General features: G+C 36.4%; 1 protein-coding gene across 1 annotated transcript in view; it reads left to right on the top strand.

The window, feature by feature from the left end:
• The window catches only part of CATSPERE (catsper channel auxiliary subunit epsilon), a 186,957-nt gene that overhangs the window by 130,543 nt on the left and 38,356 nt on the right, over window positions 1-18,058 (top strand). The window contains exons 12-13 of the mRNA XM_072733729.1: window positions 14,497-14,555; window positions 17,135-17,210. Of these exons, the coding sequence (XP_072589830.1) occupies window positions 14,497-14,555; window positions 17,135-17,210 (135 nt within the window). The remainder of the gene's footprint in view (window positions 1-14,496; window positions 14,556-17,134; window positions 17,211-18,058) is intronic.

Here is an 18,058-nt window from a genome sequence, read left to right as displayed (position 1 = left end):
CATGTTAATATAATTTTATATAGTTAATCTATGTATTATATAATATAATTATTATCATAATATATACTTCATAAAGTTATTAGGATTAAATGAGTTTATATACATAAAGGACATAGAGATGCATCTGGTACATAGCAAACACCATGTTTGTATTACAACTATAGTCACAACTGTTGTTGCTGCTACTGCTGTCCCTACCTCACATTTCATCAATCCTAAAGCATATTTTTTTAACATCTATGAAATCAGGATGAGTCTTACATCCTGGGGCATCTTGATTTGATGAATTATAGTAGTAATATAACTTTGTTTATTTTGTGCAGATTGAGTCAATGTAACTTCACAAACTAATCGTTGCATGTACTATTACATTTGCCAAGTATCATAACTAATTATTCGATTTTGAAAAAAAATAATATAACACCTATATACAAAGGTGAATATATATAAAAGTGAATAACTTTAATTTTGAAAAGTTTTTAAGAGCTACCAGCTGGTTTCATAGTGATATTTACACCAAAAGTTAGTTTTGAAATTTTAAAAATGATTCAAACATCTTAAGTGACCTAGTCCTTTTTTTAAAAAAATTGAGGTATATTTTTTATAATTGACATATAACATTAGTTTAGTTTCAGGCATGCAACATGATGATTTGATATTTGCACATGTTGTGAAATGATCACCACAATAAATCTTTTTTTTCATTTTTTTTCACAATAAATCTATTTAACATCCATCACTACATATAATCACAAATTATCTCTTGTGATGAGAACTTTTAATGTCTATTCTCTTAGCAACTTTCAAATATACGACACAGTATTATAGTCACCATGCTGTACATTATATTACCATGATTTATTTTATATGTGGGAGTTTGTACCTTTTGACTATCTTCAATTTGTATACCCACCATTTTCATCTTTGGCAATAATGAAATTGGTCTCTGTACCTTTGAGTTTCAGTGGCAGGGAGTTGGAGTTTCTGTTGGTAGGAGGAGTGTTTAGATTCCACATATAAGTGAGATCATATGGTATTTATTTTTCTGTGCCTAGCTCATTTCACTTAGCATAATGCCTTCAAGATTCACCCATGTTGTTGCAAATGGCAGGATTTCCTTGTTCTTTTTTCTTTTTAACGATTGATTGAGGACAGCCATGGTGGCTTAGCGGTTTAGCGCCACCTTCGGCCCTGGGTGTGATCCTGGAGACCTGGGATTGAGTCCCATGTTGGGCTCCCTGCATGGAGCCTGCTTCTCCCTCTGCCTCTCTCTCTCTCTCTGTGTCTCTCATGAATAAATAAATAAAATCTTTTAAAAAATAAATAAAGATTGATTGATTGATTTGGGGAGAGAAAGCAAGATTTCCTTGTTCTTTATGACTGAATAATGTTCCTCTGTGTGTATGGAGAGAGAAAGAGAGAGAGAGATAGGTTGCTTTCACGTCTAGGTTACTGTTAATAATGCTGCAATGGACATAATTTTATTTTCTTTGTGGCATTCCTGTCTGATTTCAGTATCAGGCTTATGCTGGCATTGTAAAATGAGTTTGGAAGTGTTCCCTTTTTAATTTTTTGGAAGAGTTTGAGGATTTGTATTAATTCTTTTTTAAGTGTTTGGTAGAATTCACCAGTGAAGCCATCTGGTCTTGCACTTCTGTTTGTTGGGAAGTTTTTGATTACAGATTCAATCTCCTTATTAGTATTCAGTCTGTTCAGATTTTCTCTTTCTTCCTGATTCAATCTTGGTAGGTTGCATGTTTCTTGAAGTTTATCCATTTCTTCTAGGTTGGACAATTTGCTGGTGTTTAATTGTACCTTATGATATTTGGTTTTTCTATAGTATCAGCTGTAACATCTCCTCTTATTTCTGATTTAATTTCTTCGAGTTCCTTTTTTTAATTGGTGAGTCTAGCTACAGGCTTCTCAATTTTGTTTATCTTTTCAAAAACCAGCTCGTAGTTACATTGATCTCTTTTGTTCTTTTAGTCTCTATTTCATTTCTTTCCTCTCTGATCTTTGTTATTTCCTTCCTTTTACTAACATTGGGCTTTATTTATTCTTCTAGTTTCTTGAGATGTAAAGTTATTTTGTTATTTGATTCTTTCTTGTTTACTTATGTAGGCATTTCTCACTATGAGGTTCCCTCTTAAAACTGCTTTTGCTGTATCCCATAAATTTTGGTGGTTATATTTCTGTTTTTACTTGTCTCAAGGTATTTTTTATTTCTCTTTTGGTTTCTTCTTTGACTTATTCATTGTTTGTTCAGTAACATATTGTTTAATCTTCACATATTTGTGAATTTTCCAGTTTTCCTCTCATAATTGATTTCTAGTTTCATACCATTATAGTTAAAAAAGATACTTGATTTTAATTTTCAAGCATATTAAGATTTGTTTTGTAGTTTAACATGTGATTTCTCCTTGAGAATGTTCTGTGTGCACTTGAGGGAAATGTGGGATTTTTTGTTTTTGGTTTTTTTTTTTTTTTTTTGCTATTGGATGGAAAGTTCTGGCTATGTCTATTAAGCCAATCTGATCTACTGTGTTGTTTAAGGCTAATGTTTCCTTATTGATTTTCTGTCTGGATGATCTATCCATTGATAAAGTGGGTTACTAAAGTTACCTACTATTATTGTATTGCTGTCTATTTTTCTCTTTAGGTCTGTAAATATTTGCTTTATATATTCAGGTGCTCCTTTGTTGGGTGCATAAATATTATATCCTCTTGTTAGATTACCCCCTTTTCATTATATAATAACCTTATTTGTCTCTATTACAGTCTTTGTTTTAAAATATATCTTGGGGATCCCTGGGTGGCGCAGCGGTTTAGCGCCTGCCTTTGGCCCAGGGCGCGATCCTGGAGACCTGGGATCGAATCCCACGTCGGGCTCCCGGTGCATGGAGCCTGCTTCTCCCTCTGCCTATGTCTCTGCCTCTCTCTCTCACTGTGTGCCTATCATAAATTAAAAAAAATAAAGTTGTAAAATATATCTTGTTAGATGTAAGTATAGCTATGCCAGTATTCATTTTATTTCCATTTGCACGGAATATCTTTTCCATCCCTTCACTTTGCCTGGGTGTGTCCTTATATCTGATGAGTCTTTGGAGGCAGCATATAAATGGGTCTTCTTTTTTACCCATTGAACCATTCTGTCTTTTTAGTAGAGAATTCAGTCCATTTATATTTAGAGTAATTATTGATAGGTATCTACTTATTGCTCATTGTTTTCCAGCTGTTTTATAATTCCTTTGTTCCTTCTTCTTTTGCTCTCTTCCTTTGTGATTTGATATTTTTCTGTAGTGATATGCTTAGATTCCTTTTTTTCCCTTTCATATATATACTGTAAGTTATGCTTTGCAGTTACCATAAGGCTTACATAAAACAACGTATGTTCATAATAGTCTATTTCAGGTTGATAAAGCACAGTATAAGTCTTAGTCTCCTCACATGTTCTGTGTTTTGATGTCACAATTTACATCTTTTTATCTTATGTATCTTTGTATCTTCAGTAATAAACTATTGTAGTCAGAGTAATTTTTTCTACTTTTGTCATTTAACTTTCACACTAGCTTTATAAGTTATTAATCCACCACATTTACAATATTAGATAGTTCTTAATTTCACCATTCATGTTTATCAGTTGGATTTGTACTTTCCTATGTTTTACTGTTACTAATAGTACGCTTTCATTTCAACTTTCAAAGTCCCTTTCACATTTGTGGTAAGGTTGGCTTAGTGATGATGAACTTCTTTAGCTTTTGCTTATCTGGAAAACTATCTCTCTTTCAATTCTGAAGGACAATTTTTCCAAGGACAGTATTCTTGCATAGCAGTTTTTTCTCTTAGCACTTTGAATGTATTGTGCCACTTTCTTGTGGCCTGCAATATTTCTGCTAAAAATCTGCTTTTACTCTTATGGGGACTCCCTTGTACACAAGTTGTTTTTTTGTTAATGCTCTTAAGAGCTTCTTTAAATTTTGATATGTTGATTATAACGTGTCTTGATGTGGCTGTCTTTGGATTCATTGTGCTTAAAACTCTGGACTTCCTGCATCTGGATGTCTGTTTCCTTCCCCAGATTAGGGAACTTTTTGGTTATTCTTCAAATAAGTTTTCTGCAAGACGCCTGGGTGGCTCAGCAGTTAAGCGTCTGCCTTTGGTTCAGGGCATGATCCTGGAGTCCAGGGATAGAGTCCCACATTGGGCTCCCTGCACGGAGCCTACTTCTCCCTCTGCCTGTCTCTGCCTCTCTCATGAATAAATAAATAAAATATTTTTTAAAAATAAGTTTTCTGCCCTGTATTCTCTCTCTTCTCTTTCTGAGACCCCTCTAATGCAAATGTTGATCTGCGTGATGTTGTCCCATAAATCTCTTAAGCTCTTCACATTTTTGCATTCTTTTTTCTTTTTGTTACTCTAACTATAAAGAGGTGAGTTCTACTGCCCTGTCTTCAAGTTCTCTATTATATTTTTCAGTTCAATTATTGTATTTTTCCATTCCGTGACTTCTACTTGGTACTTTCTTGTATTTTCTTAGTTGAAATTTTCACATGGTTCATAAGAGCTCAGTAAGCATCTTTATGACCATAATTTTAATCACTTTATCAGGTAAATCACTTATCTCCATTTCATTAAGGTGGGTTTTTTTTTTCTGAAGTTTTATCTTGTTCTTTCATTTATAGCATAGTCCTCTGTTTCTTCTTTTTTCTTTTTCTTGACTGTGTTGGTTTCTATGCAGTTGATAAAATAGCCATGTCTCCCAATCTTAAAGGAGTGGTCTCATGTAGGAGATTAACCTTATCATTGAACCCTACCCTCTCAAATCTCTGTGATTGTCCAATCAGCCTACTTTATCCTTAGTGGCTCCCAGTATTTGATGGTATGTCAAGACCTATCAGCATCTCAAAGAGGAATGTCTCAGTCAGCATCTAGATGCAGGCTGACTGGAAGCAGCTTTTAAAATATGCAAACAGGGCAGTCCGGGTGGCTTAGTGGCTTAGCACTGCCTTCGGCCCAGGGCCTGATCCTGGAGACCCAGGATCAAGTCCCACATCAGGCTCCCTGCATGGAGCCTGCTTCTCTCTCTGCCTGTGTCTCTGCCTCTCTCTCTCTCTCTCTCTCTCTCTCTTTCTCTCTGTGTGTGTGTGTGTGTGTGTGTGTGTCATGAATAAATAAATAAAATCTTTTTAAAAATAAAAATAAATAAAATAAAATATGCAAACATACCTCTATCTGAAGAAGACGGTGAGATTGACATTTTTGTCTGCTCCCTCAGTGTTGAGCCCTGGGTTAATAGTCAGGTAAGAATTACTCTTTGCTTGCTACCATCTTGTCAAACCTGTGAACACAAGTCCTCCTGTTCACCAGAGCCATGGTATCAAGAAACATGTTCTTTGGGTGGCAGACACAAAAACTGAGGAACCAAACCTATATATAAGCTCTTTTCTCAAAGGTACCAACAACCTAAGGCAAGGCAGAGGGAAAACACAATTATAGTGTACCTCCTGGCTTCTCTGGTCCCTACAGAGGATTGTAGTTAGCCTCTAAAATGTGTGTCAAATTAGAAGCCTACCCCTCAGGCCACAGCCTAAAGATAAGCTAATAGACCTCTTTCACAGAAAGGTTTGGAGTACATTTCAGTCTACCATCACTGCACTGCACCCTGGGAGGGGTAAATAATCAGTTAAGAACTGTTTCTCCATTTGTAACAGTCCCATGAATCCAAACATAAGCCCCTCTGGTTCCCAAATCCAGGCATCCAAGGGTGTCCTCTAAGCAGCAGCCACAAAAATTAGGGCACCAGATGTATGTACAAACTGCTTTTAGGGAGATACCAGTGACCTAGAAAAAAGCAGAGGAAGACTGCAAAGATAGTGCCACCCCTCTGAAGTCTCTGGGAAAATTATAATTGGCTCCTAGATATCACTTTATTTTTTTTTTTTTATTTTTTTTTTTTAGATATCACTTTAAATGAAGCCCACCCCTCAGGCCACAGTTTTGAAGATAAGCTACTAGCTCTCTTGCACAGAAAGACTTGAGTATTTTAATCTATTGCCTCTGCTGTGCCTTGGGGTTACAGCCAGTTAAGACGACTTCCCCCTACAACCATTACATCCATTATAGAACTCATGGGCACAAGCCCCACTGGCCACCAGAGCCAGGTGACCTAGAGGTGTCCTCTGGGCAGCAACCACAAAAATCAAGGTGCCACAAAAGTGTAGAAGCTCGTTTCTGAGACATATAAGAGCCCAGAGTGAGGGAGAGGGAAATAAGAAATATGGCATCTCTGGCCTCTCCCCTTTGGAGCATTTTGGTAGGTTCCTCCCTAGATGTGTTTAATTCAATGCCTGATAAGCATGTAAGCCTCTCTCACAGAAAGCCTGGCCACTCACAGTCTCTCACAGTCAGCTGCTTTGCACTGGACCCTGGGGTGGATGAATCATACATAGGAACCCTTTAGGAACTGCTTCTTAGTTCAAAATAGCCTTCTGGGTCTTGTGGCAGTGAGCCCCATTGGCTTTCAAAGCCAGATGTGTGGGGAGCTTGTCTCTCAGGAAAGGTCTTAAAAGTAGCAAAAATGAACTATTGGGACTTACGATAAAAAGCTTCTGCACAGCAACAGTCCACAAAACTAAAAGACAACCTACAGAATGGGAGAAGATATTTGCAAATGACGTATCAGATAAAGGGCTAGTATCCAAGATCTATAAAGAACTTATTAATCTCAACAGCAAAGAAACAAACAATCCAATCATGAAATGGGAAAAAGACATGAATAGAAATTTCACCAAAGAAGACATAGACATGGCCAACAAGCACATGAGAAAATGCTCCGCATCACTTGCCATCAGGGAAATACAAATCAAAACCACAATGAGATACCACCTCACACCAGTGAGAATGGGGAAAATTAACAAGACAGGAAACAACAAATGTTGGAGAGGATGTGGAGAAAGGGGAACCCTCTTACACTGTTGGTGGGAATGTGAACTGGTGCAGCCACTCTGGAAAACTGTGTGGAGGTTCCTCAAAGAGTTAAAAATAGATCTGCCCTATGACCCAGCAATTTCACTGCTGGGGATTTACTCCAAAGATACAGATGCAGTGCAACACGGGGACACCTGCACCCCAATGTTTATAGCAGCAATGTCCACAATAGCCAAACTGTGGAAGGAGCCTCAATGTCCACTGAAAGATGAATGAATAAAGAAGCTGTGGTATATGTATACAATGGAATATTAGCCATTAGAAGAGATGAATATCCACCATTTGCTTCAATGTGGATGGAACTTGAGGGTATTATACTGAGTGAAGTAAGTCAATCGGAGAAGGACAAACATATGGTTTCACTCATACGGGGAATATAAAAAATAGTGAAAGGCATTATAGGGGAAAGGAGAGAAAATCAGTGGGAAATATCAGAGAGGATGACAGAACATGAGAGACTCCTAACTCTGGGAAACGAACAAGGGATAGTGGAAGGGGAGGTGGGCGGGGGGATGGAGTGACTGGGTGACGGGCACTGAGGGGGGCACTTGACAGGAGAAGCACTGGGTGTGATACTATATGTTGGCAAATCGAACCCCAATAAAAATATACAAACAGGGATCCCTGGGTGGCGCAGCAGTTTGGCGCTTGTCTTTGGCCCAGGGCGCGATCCTGGAGACCCGGGATCGAATCCCACATCAGGCTACCGGTGCATGGAGCCTGCTTCTCCCTCTGCCTGTGTCTCTGCCTCTCTCTCTCTCTCTCTGTGACTATCATAAATAAATAAAAATTAAAAAAAAAAATTTAAAAAAAAAATATACAAACAAAACAAAACAAAAATAATGCCAGATGGTTTCAACCCTTCATTCCCCTCAGTAGATCTCAGGAATTTGAGTTCCCTCCCAACTGTGGGTAGCTGTGCTGGGGGTGGGGTTTGTAGTGAAGCTATGTCTTGGCCTGTCCTACCTATTTCTATGTGTGTGGGTTTTTTTCCCTTATTCACCTAATGTGTAGGCATTGCTCAACTAGTCTTTGGGTTTCTTTCAGAGGATATTGCTCCATATGTAGCTGTAAATTTGGTGTGTCCATGGGAGGAGGTGATTTCAGGATCCTCCTAGGTCACCATCCTGAACCAGACCCTACCTGTTCATTTTCTTAATGGTGAATTTTAATAAGTAGAATTTAAAAGTTTGATAAAGATTTTTGATTTATGACTGTTGAGTTTTTTTGTCCTAAGATATCTTTGCCTATCTCTAAGTCATGGAAATGTTCTCCCATGATGTCATCTCAAAGTTTTGATATTCATGCCAATAATTGGTATAGTCAGACTTTAATATTTGCCCAACTAATGTTTGCATGTTAAGTTTTTTATGTGGTATTCCCTTCTTATTGATGAGGTTAAACAATTTTCCAATGTTTATTGGCTATTTGGAGTCCCACTTCTGTGAAATTCAAGTTTTTGTCACTTTTTCTATAGGGTTGTGTGCCTTTTCTTACTGAATTTTTTTGCATTTCAAAAATTGTCTTTTTAAAGTATTTTATTTGTGTATAATTGGCATACAATAAATTGCATATACTTAATGTGTATAGTTTGATAAAATTTGATATATGTATATACCCATGAAATTGTAACTACACCCAAGATAATGTCCACATCCACCCCTCCAAGTTTCTTCATGCTCCTTTATGAACCATCTCTCCTTCCATTCCCCATCACTCAAGACGACCTCTGATCTGCTTGCTGTCATTATACGTTGGTTTGCTTTTTCTAGACTTTTATATAAATGGAAACATAGGGTATGTACTCTGTTTTATCTGCCTTCTTTCACTCAGCATAGTCATTTAGAACTCCTTCATCACTGTGAAATGACCCCTTTTTCTCTGGTGATAATTTTTGCCTTAAATCTACTTTGTATATTTATAGAACCACTCCAGCCTTCTTTAGAATAATGTTAGCACAACATATCTTTTCTTTTAATATTTAATATTCTTTTAAAATTAACCATCTGTGTCTTTAAGGTATTTTTTTAAGTTGGATTTTATTTATTTATCCAATCTGAACATTTTTGCCCTCTCATTGGGTGCACTTATGTAATTTTTTTATATGGCTGAGTTTAAATCTGCCATTTGACACTTGTTTTCTATTTGTGCTCTCTGGTTTTAACAATTTTTTTTTTTTTTACTTTTTCTGACTTCTTTTTTGCTTTTTTTTTTCTTTCTTTAAAGATTTTATTTATTGGGATCCCTGGGTGGCGCAGCGGTTTAACGGCTGCCCTTGGCCCAGGGGGCGATCCTGGAGACCCTGGATCGAATCCCACGTTGGGCTCCCGGTGCATGGAGCCTGCTTCTCCCTCTGCCTATGTCTCTGCCTCTCTTTCTCTCTCTCTGTGTGTGACTATCATTAATAAGAAAAATAAATAAATAAATAAATAAAATTTAAAAAAAGATTTTATTTATTTATTCATGAGAGACATAGAGAGACAGAGGCAGAGACAGGAAGAGGGAGAAGCAGGCTCCATGCAGGGACCCGACTCAGGACTCGATCCTGGGTCCCCAGGACCACGCCCTGGGCAGAAGGAGGCACTAAACCGCTGAGCCACGCGAGCTGTCCTTTTTTGCTTATTTTTATATGATTCCATTATATCTTCTTTGTTGGTTATTTGTTTTGGCTTCTAACAAGGCTTTAGGGTTTGTGGTACACATCTTTAAGTTATCTCCTTTTCCCGCAAAATGACATTACATCAGTTAATGTAGAGTATAATAACCTTACAATGCTGCACCAGAAAACTTCCAATTTTCCTCAATAGCCTTTGTGCTATGGATTCTATGCATTTTATTTCTGAATATTTCATAAACTTCACAATGCATTGCTATTAGTTTTGCTTTAAATAGTCATCTTTTAAAGGAGATTTTTAAAAGACAAAATCTTATATTTATACACATATTTGTCATTTTTAGTGCTATTCATTATTTTGTGTAGCTCTAAGTTTCCATCTTGTATCATTTTCCTTGTGATTATCAACTTTTACTTTGTATATTTGAAAATATGCTATTAAACGAATTCAGGTTTTGAAATCTCTTCTTGGTGAACTGAAACTTAAACATTATGAAGTGATCATCTTTCTCTGTAGTAATACCTTTGCCTTGAAGTCTATTTTGTTTCATATTTGATATAGCTATATCAGCTTTCTTTTCCTTAGTATTTCTATACTCTTCCTATACTTTATATTTCAACCTCTCTATTGCCTTGTTTCCTATAAGCACCATATATTTGCATTTTAATTTTTTTGTTGTTGTTGTTATTTTGACCAGTCTGAAAATCTTTGTCTTTTATTTGGAGCTTTCAGTCTATTTCCATTTATTATAATTAATGATATTTGAGGTCTTGCTTTCCATCTTATTTTGTGATTTTATTTTTTCCCATCTTCTCTATATTTTCCCTTCTATTTCTTGCCTTTTTATGTTTAGTTGCATATCTTTTGTCAATCCATTTTTCCCCTTTTACTTATTTAGCAGTTATATGTAGGCCCTCCCCATTCACAGGGGTATCTCCCAAGACCCCCACGGATGTCTAAAACCAAAAAATAGTACTGAACCCTGTATATACTGTTTTTCCTATACGTACATACCTATGATAATTTATAAATTAGGCACAGTAAGAAATTAGCAATAATAAAATAATTATAACAATATACTGTAATAAAAATTATGTAAATGCCATTTCCTGCTCGCTCACTCTAAAAGTCTTGTTGTACTGTACTCACCCTTCTTCTTGTGATGATGTAAGTTGATGAAATGCCTATCTACATGATGAGATGAAGTGAGGGAAATGGTGTATGCATTGTCGTGTAGCATTAGGTCTGACAATAATTTGCTTCTGGAACTTGACCGTAGGTAACTGATAACATAGAACATGAAACTATGGATAAATGGGGACTCCTATACATTCTGTTTGTATTTCTATTCAGTTTTTCTTGGAAACTATAACATGAATATTTAATTTATGCAAGACTAAATTTAATTATTTCATTCTCTTACAATTGATATCATTGAATTCATATTTTAATTCATATTGAATTTACATTTTAATTTCACCTTGTTTTTACACTATTAGTATTATCATTATTTTATACAGCAATGTGTTTGCCCTATCCTGACCTTTTTTCTTTTGAGTGCTTCCATCTTGTATCTCTTCCCTTCTTTTTTTTTTTTTTTTTTTTTAAGATTTTATTGATTTATTCATGAGAGAGAGAGAGAGAAGCAGAGACACAGGGAGAAGCAGGCTCCAAGCAGGGAGCCTGATGTGGGACTCGATCCTGGGTCTCCAGGATCACGCCCTGGGCTGAAGGCAGTGCTAAACCACTGAGCCACCCAGGGATCCCCATCTTTCCTTCCGATTTAGATGCATCCTTTTACATTTCTTTTCATGAAAAAAGAACTGTTTTTTTGTCTGAAAAATATTTTATTTTACTCTCATTCTTGAAAATCATTTTCTCCAGATACGGAACTCTGGTTTAGTGATAATTTTCTTAAAGCACATTAAAAATATTATGTCATTATTTTTTGCCTTCTGTTGTTGCTGTTGAGAAGTCACATGTAATTTTAACTCCTACTTTTCCAATTTGCTGCTCTTACAATTTTATTATTTGCTTTCTACACTTTTACTGTGAATGTGTCTAGATGTTTACTTTCATACTCTTTGGGATTTCTTGGGCCTCTTGAATCTGTGGATCACTGTCTTCATCTTCATCAGGTATCTTGTCAGATATTCTCTTTGCCTCTTTTTCTGTCATTTCTTCTGAAACCCTGATTAAACAAAACTAAACTTCCATCTATTCCCCACATATCTTTTAACATTCTTCTTTATCATTTCTCCTTTTATGTCTGGGATACATTCTTATAATTTCTTCTGATGTGTCTTTCACTTCACTTCTTCTGTCATGCCTAATCTGATGCCAAAATTATACATTGTGTGTTTAATTTGACTGTTGTATTTTTTTTAATTTTTAGAGATTTGATTTGTTCCTTTAAAAATACCCTGACACATTTATAGTTTCTTTTACACTACAGAGATTTCCACTTGCCATTTATTCCCACACAACTAGTAAACATATCTATCTTATAATCTGCACCTATTACTGGAGTCTAAGCATGTGTATTTCATCTATTTCTCCTCCCTCATCATTGTTTATGCTGGTTATTATTCACACATACCTTATTTCCTTGTGTGCTTGATTATTCTTGGCTGTGTGCTGTTACATTTGTAAAAATATTTATTCATTCATTTATTTAAAAGATCTATTTATTTATTTTAGAGAGTGTTTGTGTGCGTGCGCGCGCGAGCAGGGGAGGGGCAGAGGGAGAGAGAGAGGAAGCAGACTCCCTGCTGTGCATGAAGCCCCACACAGGGCTCAATCTCAGGACCCAGAGATCATGATCTGAACTGAAACCAAGAGTTGGATGCTTAACTAACTATGCCACCCAAGCACCCCATTTGTAACAGTATTTATAAGAATTCCCTGAAGTCCTATATGTTCTGATCTTAAAATGATCTGTGTTTGCCACTGTCAAGGGTTTGTCTAGGGCCACTACTACCTTGAAACTTCTTTAAAACCCGAGTCTTCCAGGCAAACAATTCTAGGATATAACACCATATGTGAACCTACCCATAGCCACCAATTGTTAGGACAAACTTTTCCTTTTCTTGCTTTTTCTGATCACTTAGTTACCAATGTCACTGTGGGGTTAAGGAAGGCACACATTTAATTCTGGCTTACTCTCACCCTAAGAACATACTACTCTTCTGATAACATAGGTCAAGGTAGGGAGGCTATCCAATTTGATTCTCTATCTTGAATTCCCCCACTCCTGACTAGGTTGATAAACACCTTTAGGCTGAAAGTAGACTATGGGCTCTGGTGTTCTGCTTTATTCCTAAGATTCCTAATTTCCCTCAGTCTTTGGGCTAGTAGTTCCCTACTCTCTTGTTATTTGGTGCTTTTAAAGTGACTTCTTAAAAGGCTGCTGTTTGTAGGTTTTGTGATATGTTGTTTTGTTTTTTAAGTTTAATTTTATTTACATTCAATTAATTAACATATAGTGTATTATTAGTTTTAGAGGTAGAAGTCAGTGATTCATCAGTTGTATATAACACCCAGTGCTCATATGCTTGTTGTTTTTAAGAGCAAAAGTTTGTCCATAGAAACGAAAGTCTCCAAATCATTTCTTAATTATTTATAATGAAATGGTTTTTAAAGAGATGATCACATTCACAAAATATATTTTTTAAATCATTCCACTGGGTAAATATTTTCAGAGATTATAATCCAAAATAATATACATAATATGTTGGTTGAGTTACAGACCCAGGTTTGAGTATCACTTAAGTGACAATTGTTAAACAAAACTTGGAGAATATGCTAACATTTCATGAAAGATAATATTAAAATCTTCCAGCCTAATTATGTGCAAGAACCTTTTTATAAAATTATTTTTATGATTACATATGAAGAAAAATATGGTATGCAATAGAATACAAGTATAAATTTGACAATTAGTTCCTTTCCTTGAACATGAACTAGATTTATTTTTAATGTAATCACCTCCACAGCCTTCAACTTTATCACAAAAGATTGTATATTTTGTGCCACTTAGCATCTAACATATGAATAAATAAACCTTGTCTCAGAAGTAAGATTTTTTGCAAAGGTTGTTTTTAGAGGTCCAATGTTTCTGTTCTAATCTCACCAGATTAGCCAGGACCAAATTGCTGTCTCTCTGAAGAGATCTATGTCTATCTATCTATCTATCTATCTATCAAGGAACTACCACCAAAAAAGCACTTTGGGGGATATAATGATTATAGTTTCAATGCTTTAAAAATGTGAAGCTTATCATTTTTGCCTCTAATATTATATGTGTTCAGTAAATGGCTTTATCCTGAAAAGATACAAACCTTCTCAAATGCTGAAAATTGAGGTGAAACATGCCCCAGATAGAAGAAAATAGCAAGGAAAATATATAAAAAAGCAAATAGATTATTTATCTAATTACTCAAAAACAAGAGAAGAAGGTTCAGGCAAATAATTTCTCAAAGTCTCAAAAATTACTGACAACATGATATCTGTAATTATTTAAAAACCTCAAAGAAGAAATGAAAAGGTCCAGAGACAAGGTGATTAGGAAACAAGAGAGAGCTGGCTACACATCAGGACATAAGTGAAAAATGAAAATAGGAATATCGCAATGACAAAAGAAAATGAAGGGGGAGAGAGAAGCAATATAAATAAAAGGACTTGATAAGATACAATTAGCAGAGAAAATGAGGAAAATGTAACAAAGGAAATCTAATATGTACATAATTGGAGTTCGTAAGATAGAAAAGAAACTGGAAAAAATGCTAAATCTATTCTTTTTCTTACCTAGAGAAAGGTTTAAATCTGTCGAAAGTATTCATTTTCCCCATTCCTGGTTTTCCTATTTTACATAAACTTTCATTTTCTTTTCCAGACAGTAACATTTTTTCAGAATATAAATTATGAGGCAGTAGATGACTACTTCAAGTTGCAGTAAGTATGGCTTTTAAAAGAACCTACTCGATGTGAACTGTGCTATTGAGAATATTGATTTGCAGGTATTCTTTTACTTAAATGGCCTCATATCATTTTAAATATCTAGATTTCAAATTTCTTTAAATGTCTGGTTAGATGTGAAATTAATATTCTGTATAAAAATGTAAAATACTCCTTGTAATTAAATGAAATATATCTGGAGGTTTCCATTCGTCCACCAAAAGATGTAAAAATTGGGCTATTTTTTAAATTTAAAACCAACTAATTAACATATAGTGTATTATTAGTTTCTGAGGTAGAGTTTAGTGATTCATCAGTTGCATATAAGACCTAGGGCTTGTTACATCAAGTGAAAAATGGACTATTTCTTAATTCAATAATTTTTAACCATGTATTACCATTCATTCCCATCCCAAAGTATTTGCATACTGTCGTTAGGCAGACTAGACCTCTAATATAAGAAAATCCTTAACTATGAGTATATCAGAGAAAACACCATCTTTGACTCAGAATCAGTAGCACTTGAGCTCATAATTTCTGGAGGTAGCAACTTATCTGGAATTGGTCTTGAGACATCTATGGCTGTCATTATGTCCTGACTCCATAGGTTTTTCTGGAAAAACAGCGGTTTTTCTGGAAAAACAGCAGTTTTTCTAGGAAAAGGATCATTTTTTCCTTAGTCTGCTGCTCATCCAAGTGAGTTTGAACACTCACTTTATGCCAAGCACTTCCTGCATATTCAAAATACATGGTGAACAAGTAGGATGAAGTACTGCTGTCATGGGATGTATTCTAGTGGGAGGAGATGAAGAACAAGTAATCAAATAAATGAAGTAATCAAATAGTTATAAGTGCAGTTAAGAAAATAAAACAGAGGGATCCCTGGGTGGCGCAGCGGTTTGGCGCCTGCCTTTGGACCAGGGCGCGATCCTGGAGACCCGGGATCGAATCCCACATCGGGCTCCCAGTGCATGGAGCCTGCTTCTCCCTCTGCCTGTGTCTCTGCATCTCTCTCTCTCTGTGTGACTATCATAAATAAATAAAAATTTAAAAAAAGAAAAGAAAACAGAGAGGCACCTGAGTGATTCAGTCAGTTGAGCATCAGACTCTTGATTTCAGCTCAGATCATGATCTCAGGGTCATGAGATTGAGCCCCTTGTCAGGCTCCATGCTCAGCAGGGAGTCTGCTTGAGATTTTCTCTCTCTCCCTCTTCCTCTGCCCCTCCTCCCCTGCTCTCTCTCTTTAAAATAAATAAATAAATCTAGAACAAAAGAATGATGATAAAACAGAACGAAGTGGCAGAAAGTGACCAGGAAGGGGAGAGAGAAAAGGGTACTCTAGAGATTGTAGTCAAGGGAGGCTTATTAATTCATCCCTCACCCCTTCACCCATCAACTTTTCTCTTGATGCTTCTAATGTTGTGGGTTCCTTGGGGTATTTTTGGTTTTGTGAATATTTACTCAAAATTCTGTTGCTGTAGAATACACATCAAATTGTCCAGGATATTTCAGATCAGTCCAAGGCTTGAGAAAACATACCAAAAGCTTTGAAGCCAGCTGTGGTAGGGGGGAAAACACCTACCTATAAGAAAAATTGTATGGAAATTGTAGATGCAATATTTACTATAGTGTCCTTCATGGATCTATACTGTATTACTGTATTTATCAAAGCAAAGATTCCATTGCACTGGAAAACAAACCATAACTGGTATAATTATAAGATGCTTCCTGATTTTTAAGGTGTTAAATGAGAAAAAATATCTGAGAACTGAGGAAATATGGTACAGTGATTTAAAAATATAAAAATGTGCTATTTGTATCCTCATTTACTACATTTTATACCTAAGACATGACAAATAAATAAATAAATATTAAAATGTTGAATACTGGGGAAAAAAGAGCATTTGTTTGTGGTTAGTTTGTTTTTCCCAGTTTTTTCAAAAAATAAAAACCTAAGTGGGGGCAGAGTATACATAATGCTTTCAAATTTTTTTCTATGATGTTTCTGAGCACAAAACTATTCTTGTGCACTTCAGAACCTAGAAATTTGATCTCACTTTTGCTTCAGTCAGATCATGGTATGCCAGATAATGTGGTTTGGAAAACTAATCTCCTAACTTGCTCTTTATTGTTCCAAAAGTGTTATCAATAGGAGGAAAAGATCCGTAGAGGCTAGAGAAAGAACAAATAGAGCAGCTGTGGCCTTCTAAGATCATTAGAAAGCAGGACAAGATGTTAGCAGCACAGCCTCCTCCTCCAGGGACAGAGGGTGTTAATGAAATGGGCAGAAGGGTGGAAATGTTGATACATACCCATCTCTGTTTCCCACTGGGCTGACCCTACACTGGCCCACAGTGAGATGGGAGTGACTTCAAGGGGGGACCACAGTGCACAGCTGCTTTAGCAGAAGCAAGGAGCAGTCACCACCACCATTGCCTCCCAGGCCTCTAGAATTCGTCCCAGGGTTCTATCACCCTGTGTACATGGGACTTTCCACGAGTTCTAGAGTAGGAGGGCGGACTCGTGCCTGCCTCCCTTGTGATTCTGTAATCACCTGCATGTGCTGTTTCTCCTAGACACCAGAACACAGGGCTTGTGCTTGTGCAGGTTCGGCCTAATGAATATGCAAGAGCATGTCCAATAGCCCAAAAGGTAAGTGACATAGGTGGGTCAACACCTTTACTTCAGTAACTTGACAAGTGTAAGCTAGATAATTGTTACAAGACCTCCAAGCAATAGCACTCCCCTCATGCATGGCAGCGTGGGTAATGTCTCACTGTAGGGATGGCATTATTTTACTTTGGAGACAGATCACAGTTCTGCCCTCCCTGGGTTTACCATCGAAAGTGAGATATATAAATGCATACAAAAATGTAAAATGATTAGTTTCTGGAGATAAAACTGTATAAAGGAAAACTGAAATGAATGGGAACTAAAATTGAATATGGTTTGTCAGAGAAGATAGCTAGTTATATCTGCACTTATCATTTCTTCATCAAAAAAATTGAAATTTAAAGTTTATTGCATACCTACTGTGTTTCTTTGTTTCAGCCTGTATTCTAGGCAATGGAAGTTACAAAGGTGAAAAGACAGCCTCTTCCCTAGGGGCAAACAAAAGCTAGCATAAGGGAGTGTGAAATACAGCGTTATCAGCCCAAAAGAGTGGGCAATTTTGACTAGGAGGGGTAGGGGAAGCATAAAATGACCATTGATAAGTAAGTGGAAGTTGAGCAGGCTGATACAAAGAAAGAGAATTCCAGGAAAATGCATTTACAAAAAGCACAGCACCATGAAAGAGCAAGGGGTGTCCAGGTACCCTCAAGTGCCAGGAAATTGAACACAGATACTTTACTGCCACCACCTCTCCTGAGTCTGTTCTACTCTGAGGGATGCCCTCTCTCTTTATTCCTTCTCAGCCTAACTAACAACCAATAAGTATACATTGAGCACCTACTGTATACCAAGCATAAACCAATGAGGAGTACCTACAAGAAGAATTC

This window comes from Vulpes vulpes, chromosome 13 (assembly GCF_048418805.1).
Source record: "Vulpes vulpes isolate BD-2025 chromosome 13, VulVul3, whole genome shotgun sequence".
In the NCBI taxonomy this organism is placed as follows: Eukaryota; Metazoa; Chordata; class Mammalia; order Carnivora; family Canidae; genus Vulpes; species Vulpes vulpes.
Note: the sequence above shows the minus strand (reverse complement) of the source record. Positions and strands in the feature narration are given on the sequence as shown.